An 18347-nucleotide genomic window follows, 5' to 3' on the forward strand; every position below is an offset into this window, starting at 1 on the left:
CCTGTCCAGGTTGTATCTTGTAGACAGATGCCACCTTGACCTTTGGAACCTACGTCAGCTTCGCTGCCATTTTGGTCCGCTCCAGACTGATTTCTGAAATCATACAAGTCAGCTGAGTTATTTGGGATAAACAACTATAACAATCTTTATCATGTACAGATATTTTTGTAAATATTCATGTATGTAAGTGACAGATTCTTATTCTTAAGCTTTCATAGTGAAGCCACATGTTTGAAATATGACACAGGCCTACTTGTAATCAGGTGGTTTGTTGTCACATCCTGTTGAGGTCTTTGATTTTCAGGATACTAACGAGAATATCATCTTATTACAAAAATGTTAGGAATGTCACACAAATGAACAATGTGCACATTTTACAGTGAACACACAAACTGTGATACAAACTTATTATTATTTTGTTTTTTGTATTTCAGATCATTTAGTTTTCTATATTGTACCATGTCCTATTAAAGAGAGCTGTACTCTTGATTATATGTGAAAGAAGTGTTTGTGTTGATAAATATTCAGTATGGCGCAGTTTATGTGGGTATCTGAGTCACAGGCGTTAGGTTTTTGCAGTCTGCGAGCGGGTAATTTGAATTTCTTCTGTCCAATAGCTGACTGGTTATATCACGTGCACGTTTGGACCAATCAGCGTCAGCGGCGCTCCGTCCTGCCTATATAAATCTGACATTGGATCACAAAAGCATATCCGTTTCTCTTGAGTAAAAGGAGAGGAGACAAAAAGTAACAATGGCAAGAACCAAGCAGACAGCTCGTAAATCCACCGGAGGAAAAGCTCCCAGGAAGCAGCTGGCGACCAAAGCTGCCCGTAAGAGCGCCCCGGCCACGGGCGGAGTGAAGAAGCCCCACCGTTACAGGCCCGGTACCGTTGCTCTGAGAGAGATCCGTCGTTACCAGAAGTCCACCGAACTGCTGATCAGAAAGCTGCCTTTCCAGCGCCTGGTCAGGGAGATCGCTCAGGATTTCAAGACCGACCTGCGCTTCCAGAGCTCTGCCGTCATGGCTCTGCAGGAGTCCAGCGAGGCTTACCTGGTTGGTCTGTTCGAGGACACCAACCTGTGCGCCATCCACGCCAAGAGGGTCACCATCATGCCCAAAGACATCCAGCTGGCCCGCCGCATCCGCGGAGAGAGAGCTTAACTACTCTTCTCAATAATTGAAACAACGGCTCTTTTAAGAGCCACATAAACATTAAAGAGCTCAGTTCTTCTTTATTGTCTACATTTTATGACATAATTAAAAGTTATTGTAAATGAGAATTAATTCACATCAATTAACGCTCTTCAAAAACGGCTCATACAGCTAATGCTCATCGGCCTTAGACACTGACGTCAGTTGAATTGATTTAACTAATTAAATTGATGGAGAAAACAGTGTTATATAAAGTAATGAGTAAACAGAAACTTATGTAGAAAGTAAGATAAGTAGACTAATATTGTTCACAATACATAACAGTGAAAATATTGCACCTGATATTAAAGTAGTTTTGTACATGACATTGAAAGCAGTAACTGCAATAATTGAATCTTTATAAACAGAATATCTGTATTATTGTTCGAAGTGTTTAATTTTCCAAAGTGATGTCACTCTGCAGAGAATTATGAATATAATTGAATTTGCTTTTCTAAACCTGTGGAAGTTTTAGCCAGTAGTTTAGGTCATTTTGCTGTATTTTTTCCCTCATGTAGTTAAATACTACATCCCCATAAATGACTAAACTACTCTTTCACACACGTGCACATTTATTTGGTCAGCTTTGTTGTCCTTGTTCTGAGCTGCTTGTGTTTAGTGTATTGTTGTGTACATTAAACTGGTAACTGAGGGTAGGTTCCCACATTTATAAAACATTGATGGATTAAAATCCAGGACAAACAACACATAACACACATGGTATCCATAAAACATAGGTACATTCTGAAAGGAACTTAACATTTTCTTCTCAAATCATCTCCTCAACTCCAACAGTTAAACACAAAAAGCATCTTCATCTACAAGAAAAAGAAAATAGGAACTACCTCTGATATACCTTACTGTTTTCAACAAAAAAACTGAGCAACTAAGAAATTGTGATATTTCTGGAATGAACAAATATACTTATACTTACAAGTTTGTAAGTAACAGATACTGTAAATCCTACATTGTGGGATTAAACATTGATTATAGTTACAGCATTTTAAACAATGGACTTTGCTCTCAGATGTTGTGGGTGGCTCTTAAAAGAGCCGTTGAGTTGTTTTTTGATCAGATGTTGATTGATTTAACCTCCGAAGCCGTACAGAGTGCGGCCCTGCCTCTTCAGAGCGTAGACCACGTCCATGGCGGTGACGGTCTTCCTCTTGGCGTGCTCGGTGTAGGTGACGGCATCACGGATAACGTTCTCCAGGAAAACCTTGAGAACGCCGCGGGTCTCCTCATAAATAAGACCGGAGATACGCTTGACACCACCACGGCGAGCCAGACGGCGGATAGCGGGTTTAGTGATTCCCTGAATGTTATCACGAAGAACTTTACGGTGACGCTTGGCGCCTCCTTTTCCGAGTCCCTTGCCTCCTTTGCCGCGACCGCTCATTTTCAAATTACTTCGTTTATTTCAATGAAAAACGTGTGGTTGTACAGTGAGGAGCGGCGGTATTTAAAGGCTGTATGCGGACGTTAGTGACGAAAGACAGCTCGCGCTCAGTCCGCTCCTCCCAGAACTACAAACTGCTCAGCTGAATACGTCCTTCAAAATAAAGGCACAAACAATGATACTTGTATAGGACCTGTAAAATCTACACAGCCACTAATATGAAGTATAATTACTAATATTCAACATCACTGCTGGCACTTATATATTTTTTAGTCTATTGACCCAGAATATTAATATTTTTATTTTAAATGTTTTTTTTGATAAATGTTAGAATCACATTAAAAACAGCTGAGACAACTCAAAATTTCAAGGCAATGTGCGGTGACAGTTTTGAGTTTTTGAGCCCAACTTGAACTTTTTTCTTTTGAAATACATTTTTAAGAAGTTTTGCCAACATAACTATAAGAAACAATTTACTTGTCTTTTGTTGATAGATTTCAATCTTTGGAAATTAAATTCGGAATCACAATAAGCTGTGAACCTGGTCTTAATTGAAAATATAAATTTTTGTAATTCTCTTTTTATTGGTTTTCTTATTACAAACAAAATCACAAAGGATACAAAACGTACCATACAAATGAAAATGTACCAAAAGACAAAACTGAAACAGACACTACCAAGAAAGAAGAAAAAAAACAAACAAAGAAACAAAAAAAAAAAAAGGGTCACAGGGTAATCAATATCATCATCAAAATTGTCTCTGTATCTGTAAATCAGTTATTCATTCAATATCAAGTTTAAGTAAGGGCCCCAAAAATATACATTTTAAACATTCACATCAATTTACTTTTAGGAGGTTTCTAAAACTCTAGATTTAAGTTCATATAAATAAGGTTAAATTATCTTATGATTTTCAGATCATCACCTAGTGAAACTCAAGAGCTGGGCTCCAGAACAGGAAGTGTAATGCAGTATATTGCCTTGAAATGTATTTTAAATGTCAAATGCATTTTAATGTTACTTTGTTTCTTTATGTTCTTCTAAAGCACATTGAGACACCATTCAGACACAAAGTTTCGCTTTTTATGTGTAGGCTTACCAACAGGTAGTGAAAGTTGAAGGTAATCATGGCCTTTATTTAAAGTAAAACAGGTTCGAGTCTTCATTTAATATATGAAGTTGTTACAACATTGTAATCAGTTTGAATCTTGGCGGGAATCTACTCTTCAGTTGAAAGTGGGTGGCTCTTAAAAGAGCCGTTGTTTTTGTTAAATTTATGTAACAGCAGTTTACTTTTTAGCACTGGGCTTCTCGCTCTTCTTGGGCAGGAGAACAGCCTGGATGTTGGGCAACACGCCGCCCTGAGCGATAGTCACTCCACCCAGCAACTTGTTGAGCTCCTCGTCGTTGCGGACAGCCAGCTGCAGGTGACGGGGGATGATCCTAGTCTTCTTGTTGTCACGGGCAGCGTTTCCAGCCAACTCCAGGATCTCAGCGGTCAGGTACTCGAGCACCGCCGCCAGGTAAACTGGAGCTCCAGCACCAATACGCTGAGCGTAGTTGCCTTTCCTCAGCAGTCTGTGGACACGGCCAACGGGAAACTGAAGTCCAGCGCGGGACGAGCGGCTCTTGGCCTTGGCCTTGGTTTTAGCGCCTTTGCCTCTTCCAGACATCTTCGTTTTCACTTTTTCTTCGAGGAATAAGTAGAATGTCAGACAACTCTCAAATTCATACATTTATGGGTCCTAGCGGCTGTGAGCTGGTCGTTTATTGGCCAGATGGAGCGGTAGCGTGATCGTCCAATCAGAAACGATTGTGTAAAGAAACCGCCGAGATGACACAACTTCCGCCCTCAGTTTGTCTGATTTTACAAAATAAAACTTCACAGACTTGTCACCAGTTTACTAACGTTGGGATTTTAGTCAGGTTTTCTGAAGCGACACACAAGCAAGTGTTTTGTTGTTTGTTTTTATTTGTTTGTGTTACTGTTTGTTTGTTTTAGAAATGTGCTTTTTATGAAACATGCTCAGAATTTTTTTGTTTGTTTGTTTCAGAGTAATTGTAGTTATTTAGCTCACACAACAGAAATTGTAATTTTAGTCGTATCTATTAATGTTATTCGTTAATTCCACTTTGGTGCCCTTAAATGGGCTGAGTTTTGACTGAAAAAGTCTGTGATATGTCCATATGTGGAAACTTTGATTCCCAGCCACAGACATATCAATTAATACAGACAATAAAACTGATCTTCAGATCTGAAATATTGTGATGACAAATAAGCATATAAAGTAAAAATCTAGTCAGGTTAAGAGTACAGTCTCAAACAAACTTTAAATCTTCTCACACATTAAGGTTCAGTTGCACTCTGACATGCTCAATTTAAACCTGCACTTAATTACAGTGTCTGTATGTTTTATTGATTTCCAACACTGAATCATTATAGTGTCTGTGTGACTTTTTTGACACTGGTCAAGTGGAAAAGATAATTGAAAGTCAATGTGATCAGAGTAAAAATATAAAATACATGTAGATAATCAAAATAAACATTAAATATCTTGGATGGATTTTGGCACAACGCTTTGATTTTATGTAAGTGGCAGTATTGAAATATAATATAGCTGATATAACTTGCCTTTTTAATCAACTAATGGGACAAAACAGATTTATAGTCAATGATAATACAGAAACATGTTCACATGTAACCCATCTTGTTTTCTGAATAACTTGACACTGAATGTTTCTTGTGTCTTGAAATAAAATTCATTTTTAACTGGCACAAAAGCACTTTTGAGATGTAGGGCAAGATTCAGGATGGTGTATTTTACTATTGGAATTTTAGTGCAATAATATTATATTTTTTACATCATATAATAATAATAATTAAAGGATAATATGATGCTTACTAGACTTGATGGGGAAAATCTGTAGGAATTAAAGAACTCCAGAAGATGGCAGTAAAGCCAAACTAAGGATGCAAGCTGCTGTTAAACCTCAAGGAAGAAGAAGAAGAAGAAGAAGAAGAAGAAGAAGAAGAATAACTACAGATGTCAAATAAATGTAAACAAAGCGATCTTAATCTTTTACTTATATCTGTAAATATTGGGTCAAACCAAAGCCAAAGGCAGAAACTTCCATTTTATCTGATTACTCTAGCTTTAAAAACAGTATAATGGCCAACATGACAGACTCCTTAATCTGATAATGATATAAAATGAAATCAAACATTTTACTGTTCGTCTTTACATTATTGTTTTTATCCTTATTTATTTAGAATATTTATGATTTTATTACAGTACGCTTGTGATGTTCCAAGTAACTTTTAAAATCAAATTATTTCGATGGTTTTGGGATGTTTCTGAACATTTCAAGCTACTGATATTTATATTCAGATGAAATATAATTAAATATAAAAAGCAATATGCTGCAACAGACCTTTTCTGATAAAATATGACACTGATTGATTAATCTGAAAGCATTTTCACACCTGGGATCAGTCTGAGTTGTGACTCTGTGGTCTTAATTTAATATTTTTCTGTACTGTTGTTATACACAGTCATACAATGCACAAAGCTGACATATTTATTCATTTTCTTGTCGACATTTGATATGTTTGAATACAGTTACTGTAGTTAAGGTGGTTTGCTTTGGTTTCTCTGTGGCTTTTTGCAGTTACTGTAATTTCAATCCCCTATTTTCTCCAAACTACAACATATTTATTTGATAGAAGATTTCTACCCTTTTCCTTTGTAGGGCAGAATACATCAGGACATCGCTGGAGTACAACAATTCTTAGGCCTTATTTTAAAATGGTATGTTGACACGTCACCATTAAATGATTTTTAAATCTGCAGTGGGCCATATTGCAAATTTCAATTAACTGTTCAGCTAGGGAAAAAAAAAGTCATCTGCAAAACATCGGTACAAACTGTGTGTGGAAAATAATTTAACACTCAGACTCCCTTAAATTCAGCAGAGTATTTGATTTGTCTTCTCAGGTATGAAGAAAGACTGATGGAGGCCTCAGAGGTCAGAGACTTGAAAGTTCAGTACTGTGTAGAGAAGACTGATGGATGCTCAAACGGCACACAGTAGAATATAGTACTGTCAAATATGATGCACTACACCACAGAGTAAAGCAGAGTAGAGTTCAGTGCAGTGATGGAGGCTCAGGGGTCAGAGGCGAAAGGCATCCCAGCATCCTCGCTGATTGGCGAAGAGATGTCGGCCATCTTGGATTGTAGCGGGGAAGAAAGATTGATGCGGTAAGCTGCTTCTTCTTTTATTCCTTTAATTTATTTTCTCATCAGTGACTCCACACAGCCTCGTTTAAATAAAACCTCGCTGCTGTGCTGGTCACCACCGAACCAGACGGTGAATTAAAGTGATAAAGTCGACTTCTAGCGCAACCGTGTGGTTCCGCTGCTTTTTGTTGTTGTTTTGGGGAACTAACCGACGGACGGAGGCGCAGCAGGCCCAAACCCGAACACAAACACACCTGCCGGCCTGTACCTCCAGCACAGAGGCCTGGCTACACAACCGCAGCTACACTGGGTGTTTTTGCTCGGTACATAGTGTTATAACTGCTTATAACCCCCCATGCAATGGTATTCTTATGTTACTGTTAGCCGGATAGCTCATTGGTAGTTAGCATTACCTCTGGTGCTAACGTTCTCATGCATTCCTATGGAACTAATGGCTAGCTGTTCGCTTACGTGCGCTAGTCGGCTAGCATTAGCTCCTGGCTTATTGTACAGCTAACTCGCTAATGACAATTAATAGCTATTATTTATGTGGTACTCAGGGATGTAACAGGATGTGTCGGTTGATTTGCACTGCCAATAAATTAACAAGTAGTGTTAATGAAATAATTAACGTTAGTCAGACTGATTACGGGAGCTAGCTTAGCTTAGCTCACACGGCTAACTTTAGCCTACTAGCATTTTGCGACACTGCTGAAGCTTCAGCGCTGCTTTGAAACAAGAACAGCGAAGCCTGCAAAACGCTCGTGGTGTACAGAGTTTTTTAACCTCAAAACACGATCGTTTGTAAGCAGTAATACACACGTGATACAACAATAAGTGTGCAAGAGCTCAATTAGCTGCTGCTGCTGCTGCTACACAGTCTGGCTAACTTCTTTAGTAAACAAAAGTGATCCTCTGTGGAATTACATGTTTACACTACTTCATGTTTAAGCAATCCAGTTTTACATAATTTAAGTCCATCAGTCCTTTGTATCATGATGTGAGTTTCTGATGCTCTTGTGCAGTGAATTATAATCTGCAAATTGACTGAAATATTAAGTTCTTCTCAAGTAAAGTAGTTCACTGCAAGTAAAAGTCATGCAATTAAAATCTTACTTAAGTAAAAGTGTGTATTATCAGCAAAGTATACTTAAAATGTGAAAAGTAAAAGTACTCATTTAGCAGTGAAGTTTTCTCTGTCAGTGTTTGACTATTACATCTGATATTTTGTATTAATATTACTGCTTCGATTATAATAACTACTGTTGCATTTTACTGCAGTAGATGTTTAAGGTTGTGCTCAGTGTGCTTGGTAGTTTAATCTACAGCAATGCATCATGTTGTACGTATGTTCATTTTGTCATGTCTTTTTTGTGTAAAGCAATTGGTGCTTGTAGTTTCTTTGTTAAGTACTTAGGGCTGGATTTCTTGTGTGAAAGCTGCTACACACAAAACATTATTATCATTATAAGATCACCATATGTTTGCATCACTGTTCTGTGAGAACCATATTACTTAAAGAAGGAGAATGTTTGAAGGAGCACATCATCTTTCAGGTTATGACAAATATTCACAGTCGGCACATCTGGAGATGGTTTTTTAAACAGGACTGGAGCCTAACTGTCAACTAAAGCTGTGAGATGGGTGTAGTGGAGTAGAAGTAGAAACTTTCTTTAAATGGAAAAACTTTGAATACAAATTTGTAGTACTTGTACTTTAGTAAATGTTCTTAGTTACGTTCCACCTTTGCAAACTGAGTAGTGCTGAGATACTGCTTGGATCCTCAGCTAACAGTCTGTCGATGGTTTAGTGTTATCACTTTTTCATACATTAGAGGTTTGCAGAGAACATTCTGGACTTAAAGATCTTTATAAAGATGAGCACAAACAGAGTTTTGGGTCATGTAGGGCTCCTCTTACTTAGTGCACAGTCATATCAGCACATCATCGGTATCGCCTTGTATGCCTGTTTTTAAATGGAAAATTTGTATCGGACATAAATTAAGTGGTATGGAAATTTTATAGCATGATTATAGCAATCAGAAATTATCAGGGTTATCAGTGTTATCACAGTTTTGTTAAAATTAGCTAAAAATATTTTACAAAGTACTGATACACTGAAATCATTTCACCAAGTTTTATAGTGAAAACCTCTCAATGAAAATGGCATCGTGTCATTTGTGCTGTCAGTGTTTTCATTCATGCAAAATAAGACACATACATCACTGCTGCATCTGTGAGACGGGTGCTAACTTTTGGTTGATGCTGGACAGTATTTACTGTGAGATTTTCAAAACACATTAATCTAATGTGGTTTAACAGTAGTTTAAATTAGAAATTGTAATATTAACCGTTGTGAAACTGGTAATTGAATTACCCTTAAAATAAACATTTTTGCAGATATGACAGGCAGATAAGATGACGCTTTAATAATGCATGTGACTACAGAATGTTTGCAGTGTGGAGGTTGTTTTAAGTGTCCAAAACCAATAGCAAAGTTGCTGTTTGCACTGAGTACGCAAGCTGAATCACATTCCTTCAACACAACAAATTTAACTCACAATCTTAAGAGCCATCATCATTATAATTTCAAATAATGATAAAGAACAAAGAGAAGAAAAACACACCAGCAGTAGTTTTCTTATTCTGACCAGTGAATGTGAAGATTTTGAAATACTTTGTATTTTATTTTGAAAACCATTGTATTTTTTGTCTGCATCTGTCAGTGGGCCATAACAATATGATAATTCTATAATAGGAAAGACTGACTGACTTCAAACATGTCACACAGCCTGTAGAGCAGTGTGTATGATTATTCACTGTTGGACCGAAACATTCATCTGCAAACTTTGATGTTAAATGTGTTGTGATGCAGAGAGGATGTGGTGCCGCTTTCCCACAAAAACTACGGTTAACATGGAGTTGCAGGTTAATCTGCAGTCAGAGCTCTTCAAATAAGAACACAGCTGTGGCTCCACCAACCACTCACAATTACTCCAAACCTAAAATGCATATTTGCAAACAAAATTGTAAATTTTTAGTTTGTAAAAGGTGCAAAGTGGTTTGAGTACCTTCAAACTGCAGAACTAGTCTCTATATGAGACTAATGCCTGCTTGTGTTTGCAGATGCAGAGTTGCATTTATGTTTATTATTAACAGATTAAGGCATTTATTAGGTTAAAATGCACGCAGAATTTAGCAGTTTCATCTGATTAAAGTTTTAAGTACAGTGTCTGTGATGAATCGCAGCTTTAGTAAAACACTGCAGGTGTGACAGGACGGAGCTGATTCACCTCTCCACAGTTTCAGTCTGACCGTTTCCTCCCGTTTGTGGTTTCTCAGGTGACACGCGGTATGTTTGGTGCTAACCGGAAGAAGTTTATGGAGGGAGGGGTAGAGAGCGACTACGCAGACGACTCCAGTCTCTACTACACCCAACAGTCCATGTTCCCTCCACACCGCGCTGACAAAGACGTGAGTTGTTTATTAACTTCTTCTTCAGTGTCATGATTTAAGGTCTAAGTCGTGTTTTAATTGCAAAGTTTAATTGAAAGTTGTTGTAAAGCGAGGCCACTAATAAATAAAACAATTTATAAAGGGACAAGTAAAAACACATTTTTGGCAAATAGATTTATGACTTACATGCCAACCAGGCAAATGAATAAAAAAAAAAAGTTTACGTTGAACCCTGTCAGATTGTGACAACATTTTAGACTGTTTTAGATTTTTTTTCAGCAAAGTTCTTCTACTTTTACTTGTTCTAAATTAACATTTAACATCTGAGATTTTGGGCTTTTTTGTTAAACTGTATTAAAAGGTTTTTTATAGAGAAAACCTCTGTGTAGTGTAGGTGAAGTCTTTAAGTGTCTGATTTATTAATGATTAAGAAAACACGATGACGTGAGGAAAAATAAAGGACGTGTCTGTGTCTCTCTCTCCTCAGATGTTGGCGTCTTCCTCAGCTTCCTCAACGGGTCAACTGTCACAGCTCGGAGCCAGCTTATATGGCCCCCAGAGTAAGAACCCACACACGTTCTCACCTGTTTCTACTCCAAGTTTAATGAGCCAGTTTTGGGTGATAATGCATCCATTAGGGTTCAGTGATTGGACGAATATATTGGCTGTTTGTGATCACCTGAATCCATCACAAGTTCAGTTTTTTTTTGCACAATATTTCAGGGAAATTTTTGTCATTTTATTTTGCTAATTTAATGGTCTGCCTCTGTAGAAATAAGTGACATCCACTTAGTGCTGCACAAGATGATTTTAAAAAAGTGATATTGTGATTATTTTGACTAAAATTTGCTGTGTGATTAGTGGGAATGAGAATTTTTGCATTACATTTTTTTTTTGCTGAGGTCTGAACCAAACAAACATGTTTTCTTTCATCTGGAGAACAAGATTGTTAGGTCAGGGCATCTCTGCAGCACTACAGGACTTTATTATAATGCTTTTGCACACTTTTTTCCCTTTCAAAAAATTACAGTTTTGCTCTTGTTCTGTGATTTGGATATTGCTTTTCGGCTATATTGCAATTTCAGTAATATAGCAGCCCTACAGCCGCTGCTCTGCAACTAGCTAACTCTATAATATTTGTTAAAGGCAAAATGTGTCAAAAAACTTATAAATGAATGAATGTGGTGAGACAGAGACGTCCTGTCCTACACATCAGATTCTACAGACTTTAAAAAATCATCTTTATTTAGTGCAGATTCCTGCAAAGAAAATCACACCAAAGTCATTTTAACCCATGTCTCAATCAATATAAGAACAATGATCTAAAAATGATCATTACCTCTGATCCTGCAGTAACACTGTCAGTCAGAATGAGACATTTTTTCAAAATCATTCAGCCCTGCAATCAACAATGTCAGCTTCTTGAGAACAAACGCGTTTTCTTTCCCTCTGTCTTGTTGCAGGTGCGTTGGGGTTTCCCATGCGGGGTATGAACAGCAGCGCAGCACCTCAGTTAAGTCGAAGTGGGTTGAACCAGTCTGGCAGTCAGCTCCCCAGTCATGCCAGTACACCCAACACTGGCACAATGCACACGCCTCCCTCACCGAGCAGGTACAACACACACCTGTACAGTTCTGAACTGAGCTTGAGTTTGTTTAATTAACAACTGTCAAGTGATTTAACCTAAATGTACTGATACTTTATAGACAAAGATGATTTACAGGTTTGCTTATTTATGTGACTATTTATCACAGAACGACATTTATCGTCTTTCTCTCTCTCTCTGCAGGGGTATTTTGCCGATGAGCAGCCGGAGCGTGCTGAACCACAGCCAGCAGGTGGGGGGTCCGACGGCGCAGACTGCTGGGATGGTCGGAGGAGTCGGAGGAGAGAGGGGAGGCGGCGCCGGCGTGGGAGCGGGGAGGAGCAGCAGCATGGGGAGTCCCAACCGGTCGTCACCCAGCATCATCGGCATGCCCAAACAACAGCAAGCACGGCAGCCTTTCACCATCAACAGGTAACAAACACACACACACACACACACACACACACACACACACACACACACACATTTCTACATGATACCAGGTTCAACTTTACACACCAGTTTTTACTTGATGTAGGGTTTATTTTATTTTTATTGTCTTCATTCACTTTTCACTCTTAACCTCTGGTTTAGTTTAATCTGCTGACTGTTCGCTCAACTACTCAAGTAATTGTTTGGTCCATAAAATTCCAGAAAATAGTAAAGAATATGATGTTCCAACAAAAATCCAACAAGAATTCACATTTGAGATGCTGAAACTACAGAATTTTTGGCACTTTTGCTGAATAAAATAACGTGTTGAAACCAGTTGCCTAATTTTTCTTTTTTTGTGTTAAAAATTATGAACATATGTTCTGGTATAAAAACTGAGTTTAATATGAATTTGTTCATTATAAGTTTAGGTTGCATGTGTTTCTTTTATTATGAATACCTGGTGCGCTGATCAGGTACTGCCTCACGTTTTTTTGTAGTATCGTGTGGGTTTTCAGCCAATGTTAGGAAGTGAAACTCGTTGAGGTTTTAGCTACAACAGTTATCTGCTATTAATCAATTATAAAATTAATAGATAACTATTTTGTTAATCGATTAATAGGTTTGGGTATTTTTGTAATTAAAAAGATCAAAATTCTCTGATTTCAGCTTCTTAAATGTGAATATTTTCTGGTTTCTTTACTCCTCTCTGACTGTAAACTGAGTATCTTTGAGTTGTGGACAAAACAAGACATTTGAGGACGTCATCTTGGAAAACGATCAGCATTTTTCACCGTTTTCTGACATTTTATGGATCAAACATCTGATTGATTTATTGAGAAAATAACTTCCAGATTAATCAGTGATGAAAATAATTGTTATTTGCAGTTCTAGTTGAGATAAACACAGTTCTGAGAATAATCCAGTGTGCGTGTCTGTTTGTGTGTCAGTATGTCAGGGTTTGGGGTGAACAGGAATCCAGGCTTCAACATGAACAACTCGCTATCCAACAACATCTTTAATGGCACAGGTACAGAAAAACTTTCACCTTCAGTTACTTTTCAGTGGTTTAAAGTTTTTGTAGTCGCAGTATTCGGTTGTTGCTTTACTGCTTTACTTAATTGTTCTGTGTGTGTTTTCGTCCAGACGGCAGTGAGAATGTGACGGGGTTGGACCTGTCAGATTTCCCAGCGTTAGCAGACAGGAGTCGGAGGGACGGAGGCTCAAACCCAACCCCGCTGCTCAACCCGCTGGCCGGTCGGGCTCCCTATGGTAAGAAAAACCTGTGTGTGTTAAACCCTAAAAGACCACAAACATTCTTTTCTTCCACTACATTCAGCAGTTTGGATTAGGTCAATAAAGCTTTTGGGTTTTTTTTTCTGTCCAGCTAAACCAGAAGTCTTTTTTTTTATCTTGACAAGAACCATGTCACCTCAAAGTTTACTCTTGTGGAAATACAGAAGTATCAGCCAAAGTATTTTTCCCAGCTGAAAATTCTCGGCGCTCTTCTGAAAGCTAAGTCTGAAGAAAATCTTGAGCTCAAAAAGTCACTTGTTTTCTTTTCCTGTTGTTGTGTGGCTGCTCATTTCTTCACGTGTTTTTGTTTTACATTATCATGTCATAATTGGTGCATTGCTAACTACTGTTTCCTCCATTTTTCCAGTTGGCATGGTAACCAAGCCGTCCAGTGAACAGTCGCAGGACTTCTCCATCCATAACGAAGATTTCCCAGCTCTCCCTGGGCCAAACTACCAAACAAAAGACCCCACCAGCACCAATGAAGACAGCAAAACGGTTAGATTGTCTTCTTTCTTTTCTTTTCTCTGTGCTGTTTTCTTGTCTTTTTTCCTGTCCTGTTTCAGTTATAAACTCATCTGCTGTCTTCATCGTGATGTCTTGTCCTTGCTGATGCCGTGCTCTCGTGTCCTCACTCATCCCGTTTCTTAGGACTTCTTTTTCCCTCCGTTTCTGTCCAATCAGAATCTGAACTCATCAGGAAAGCCCACCTCCAACTCAGATGGTCCAAAGTTCCCCGGCGACAAGAGCTCTGCGCCTAGCAACAACAACCAGCAGAAGAAAGGGATCCAGGTGCTTCCTGACGGTGAGACACGAACGTGATGCATCCTCGTAGAAATTATTATAAAATACAGACTCCCGCCTAAATCATCCTCACGTGTCGTCTCTCAGGGCGTGTGACCAACATCCCGGTCGGCATGGTAACGGACCAGTTTGGGATGATCGGCTTGCTGACGTTCATCCGGGCAGCGGAGACAGACCCCGGCATGGTCCACCTGGCTCTCGGCTCCGACCTCACCACGCTCGGCCTCAACCTCAACTCACCTGAGTACGACCAACACACACACACACACACACACACACACACACACACGCGAGCGCGCCTCATAACACTCACAGAGCCTCAGAACTAATTTTCTGTTCCTGATCAGTTATTTTTTCAATCGATCAGTTCATTGTTCAGTCCAATCATGTCATTTTCATCATGTCTTCTCTGTCCTTCTGTGTCTTTCTCTTAGGAATCTCTATCCTAAGTTTGCGTCTCCCTGGGCGTCAGCTCCGTGTCGACCGCAGGATATAGGTGAGTTCAGACTGCTGACACCGGACGTGGAATTATTTTAGGTTTATTCTGGTGGGAAAGTTGGATTCTCTCCCTGCCAGTCCCTCCTTGAGAGATTGTTCTTGTTGATGTTCTCAGCTCTTTTCTTCCTCCTCCTCTTGCAGATTTCCACGTGCCCTCAGAGTATTTAACCAACATCCACATAAGGGACAAGGTAGGTACTTAAAAAAAAGTCACCAGAAGATAGTGGAACAGTTGTCTGCTTTAATAATGAGCTCAGTGTCTGATGTTTAACTGTTGATCTGTTTCATGTGTGCAGTTAGCAGCTATCAAGTTGTCTCGATATGGTGAAGATCTGCTGTTTTATCTCTATTATATGAACGGAGGAGACCTACTACAACTCCTGGCAGCAGTAGAACTGTAAGAACAACTGCAACGTCACAAACTGCACAACACATTTGATTAAAATGAAAACAATTAAAGACAACTTCTGTTTTTTTTTGTTTTTTTTTTACGTTTATTTGATCTGACTTAACATCTTTATTGTCATATATTCATCTTTACTTTTGCTTCTCATCTCAAATTAAATGAGGACGACTAAAGAGAAACTACTGTTAAATATTATGTTATATGTTAGGTATGAACCAGGTGTGTGTGTGTGTGTGTGTGTGTGTGTGTGTGTGTGTGTGTGTGTGTGTGTGTGCGCGCCTCCAGGTTTAACAGGGACTGGAGGTACCATAAAGAGGAGCGGGTTTGGATCACCCGGGCTCCGGGTATGGAGCCCACGCTGAAGACCAACGCCTACGAGAGAGGGACCTACTACTTCTTCGACTGCCTCAACTGGAGGAAGGTGGCCAAGGTAAACACACACACACACACACACACACACACACACACATATCTGGACCTCACAGTTATTTTCATAATTTATTAATCTGCAGGTTATTTTCTCCATTAACTGTTTGATCTACAAAACATTAAAAACATTTATGATTTCCTAAATCCAAGATGATTATTATCTTTATTTAAACCCGAAAAATCAATATATTTGCACTTATAGAAACTGAAAGCAGATCTTCAGTTTGTAGAAAGTAGATATAGACGAATCCAGCGACCGCTTTGTGTTCTGCCATCCAGCGGCGCCGACATTATTATTATTTACCTCTGGTAAATACTGTGATCTTTGTTTTTGTCCAACCAACAGTCCAAAACTTAAATTATTTCGTTTACTATCATGTTGACACAAGAAAAGCTGCAAATTCTCACATTTGAGAAACAAGACCTTGAAACAGTTATCAAAACTGTTGCGTATTATTTTTCTATTGATTGACTAATCAGCTAATCACTGCAGCTCTGTGTGTACGAGAACAGTTGCTGATTAAATTTCTTCTGATTAACAAATTGGTGCTTTGTGTGTTTTTTAATTGGTAAAATGTTATAATTGGCATTTTGAGCTACATTTCGAACTCTAAACAAATGGCTGCACCTAACAGTGATTTCATTGTGGATTAATCAGTTGAATATATTAATCGATTGTTGGTTGTTTGGTCCATAAAATGAAAAAAAAGCCTCTTGTTTTGTCCACAACTCAAATATATTCAATTTACTGTCAGAGAGGAGTAAAGAAACCAGAAAATATTCACATTTAAGAAACTGGAATCAGAGAATTTAGACATCTTTTTATGAAATAATTACTCAAAATGATTAATCAGTGATCAAAATAGTTGATTAACTTAATAGTTGACAACTAATCAATAAATCAGCTAAGCTCTACTAACCACAAACTTTACATTCTGTGTCTTCTGTCTTTGTGTTTTCAGGAGTTTCATCTGGAGTATGACAAACTAGAAGAGCGACCTCACGTTCCCTCCACATTCAACTACAATCCTGCCCAGCAGGCCTTCTGATTGGCTCTACCTCCTCCTGCCTGCCTGCCATTGGCCCTCCTGGCTCATCAATCATCGCTCCTCCCTCCCTTTCCTCTCTAGGTTTTTTTTTTTTTTTTTTTTTTTTTTAAACCAGCCCACCTCCACACACTCAAAGTGAATCTGGCCAATAAGGACTCGGGATGGGAGAGGACGTCCCGCCTCCTCCTGATCTCTCCCAAACAAATAGACTTCATGATTTTAACTTTTCAGACTTTTTTGTTCTTTACCTCATTTTCTTTTTCTTTGTGTTTTTTTTATTTCTCACCCTTCCTCCATGAGTTTGGTTTGGTTGGTCTGTTATGTGGAGCACAGACTTAATGTCAACAGACAGCACAGTACACACGCACACACACACACACAGCGACACAGGCACTGTCAATAACTGTCCATCTGATGGAGTGATTCCTGTTTCTATTCAGTCTTAAGATTTGAATATTTTTGTCTAGAGAAGCTTTTAAGAAGAACCAGATTTTAACTCAGAATAAAATCACCTGTCAGGATGGATAATTATTTCACACCGTGCACACACTGTGTCACACCTCTGACCTTTGGCAGGAACTGAAAATATTTATCATCTCTCGTTATTTTTACCAGGTTTTTGTTTTTTTTTGTTTTTTTCCAGCGTTACAAATCAGAACACACACATCAGCAGACAGCGGAGAGTCAGGAGAGGAAATGCAATGTACATTGTAGCACTATTTCATAATAAAAGAAGAAAAAATACCTTTTTTTTGTTTTGTTGATGTTATGTAAGTGGGTTTAATTTGAGTTTAAAGACTTTTTTTGGGAGGGTTCAACTTAATGAGATGAAGTTTAGCAGCCAGAAACACCAACACAGAAGCGTCTCTCTGAGTGGGATGTGTTTGGCACTTTTTACTCATTAATTCTGGAATTATTCTGCATTTTTTTGCAGTCAAGAAATCCCATGTGCAGATCTTTGAGGCTCAGCAACTTAATTTTAACAAACACGAGGAAATGGTGTTTTTGTTCGGGACTATTTTCAGTGGTGGATTAATACACATTTGAAGCTCTAGTGAGGATTTCTCAGCTCTTTTTGCGTATGAGAGTTTAAACTGAAGCAATACTGACATACAAGCAAGTCAAGTTTATTTATAAAGCACATTTAAAAACAACCAAAGTGCTGTAAATAAAATAACAACACGGTAAACAGCAAGATAACAGCAGAGGAAACAGAGAAATGTCACCTCACACACATAAATAAATAGAGGAACAGATAAACAGGAGAATAAAAGTGAGAATTTGACATTTGAGGACATCATCTTGGGCTTTTAACGACATTTTTCATAATTTTCTTATTTCTCAGACTGATCCTAAAACTTGTTATTCTTTCATATCCCTTTGATCATCACAGCTAAAAATCTTCATCTTATTAAGACATTTTTCTAAATAATTACATTTATTTTTTTGTTTGTTTGACAGGGAAGATGAACAGCTTCTTTAGCCATAAAAGAGTTAACTGAGTTAAGTTTCATCTTTTGTCCACTGGCAGGAAACAGAATAACATCTTCAGTAAAATA

The 18347-nt window shown here is 38.4% G+C and overlaps 4 protein-coding genes across 5 annotated transcripts; 2 read left to right on the forward strand and 2 right to left on the reverse strand.

Annotated features, from left to right (window-relative positions):
- Window positions 1-503: 503 nt before the first annotated feature.
- On the forward strand, window positions 504-1209 carry LOC146307075 (histone H3-like). Its single transcript, XM_084711069.1, has one exon. It carries the CDS (start codon window positions 754-756, stop codon window positions 1162-1164), a length of 411 nt encoding a protein of 136 aa, XP_084567195.1. The 5' UTR covers window positions 504-753; the 3' UTR covers window positions 1165-1209.
- Window positions 1210-2235: 1026 nt separating this feature from the next.
- On the reverse strand, window positions 2236-2625 carry LOC146307076 (histone H4). The gene has a single exon (XM_084711000.1). It carries the CDS (start codon window positions 2591-2593, stop codon window positions 2282-2284), a length of 312 nt encoding a protein of 103 aa, XP_084567126.1. The 5' UTR covers window positions 2594-2625; the 3' UTR covers window positions 2236-2281.
- A 1208-nt stretch (window positions 2626-3833) lies between these two features.
- LOC146307077 (histone H2A) lies at window positions 3834-4317 on the reverse strand. The gene has a single exon (XM_084710768.1). The coding sequence runs from the start codon at window positions 4264-4266 to the stop codon at window positions 3883-3885; it is 384 nt and encodes a 127-aa protein (XP_084566894.1). The 5' UTR covers window positions 4267-4317; the 3' UTR covers window positions 3834-3882.
- A 2392-nt stretch (window positions 4318-6709) lies between these two features.
- On the forward strand, window positions 6710-17532 carry LOC146307078 (CCR4-NOT transcription complex subunit 2-like). Of its 2 annotated transcripts, none has more exons than XM_084710896.1 (15): window positions 6710-6855; window positions 10176-10307; window positions 10777-10849; window positions 11753-11900; window positions 12079-12306; window positions 13257-13336; window positions 13453-13578; window positions 13970-14100; window positions 14254-14407; window positions 14494-14650; window positions 14841-14902; window positions 15046-15095; window positions 15201-15301; window positions 15596-15740; window positions 16702-17532. In XM_084710896.1, exons 2-15 carry the CDS (start codon window positions 10188-10190, stop codon window positions 16786-16788), a joined length of 1662 nt encoding a protein of 553 aa, XP_084567022.1. In that variant the 5' UTR covers window positions 6710-6855; window positions 10176-10187; the 3' UTR covers window positions 16789-17532. The 2 variants fall into 2 exon arrangements, with proteins under 2 accessions (XP_084567022.1, XP_084567023.1); XM_084710897.1 differs by having other exon boundaries at window positions 14287-14407.
- The last annotated feature ends 815 nt before the right edge of the window (window positions 17533-18347 follow it).

The sequence above is a fragment of the Lutjanus erythropterus genome, chromosome 22, assembly GCF_056507025.1.
Source record: "Lutjanus erythropterus isolate fLutEry1 chromosome 22, fLutEry1.hap2, whole genome shotgun sequence".
In the NCBI taxonomy this organism is placed as follows: domain Eukaryota; kingdom Metazoa; phylum Chordata; class Actinopteri; order Lutjaniformes; family Lutjanidae; genus Lutjanus; species Lutjanus erythropterus.

What these genes read in the sequence shown, in the direction of transcription:
- LOC146307075 (XM_084711069.1), top strand. Translation starts at nt 754, where the DNA reads ATGGCAAGAACCAAGCAGACAGCTCGTAAATCCACCGGAGGAAAAGCT.
- LOC146307076 (XM_084711000.1), bottom strand. Translation starts at nt 2,593, where the DNA reads ATGAGCGGTCGCGGCAAAGGAGGCAAGGGACTCGGAAAAGGAGGCGCC.
- LOC146307077 (XM_084710768.1), bottom strand. Translation starts at nt 4,266, where the DNA reads ATGTCTGGAAGAGGCAAAGGCGCTAAAACCAAGGCCAAGGCCAAGAGC.
- LOC146307078 (XM_084710896.1), top strand. Translation starts at nt 10,188, where the DNA reads ATGTTTGGTGCTAACCGGAAGAAGTTTATGGAGGGAGGGGTAGAGAGC. An exon ending in ACGCCTCCCTCACCGAGCAG is followed by an intron (nt 11,901 to 12,078) that starts GTACAACACACA and finishes CTCTCTCTGCAG; the next exon opens with GGGTATTTTGCCGATGAGCA. An exon ending in CTCAACCTCAACTCACCTGA is followed by an intron (nt 14,651 to 14,840) that starts GTACGACCAACA and finishes TCTTTCTCTTAG; the next exon opens with GAATCTCTATCCTAAGTTTG.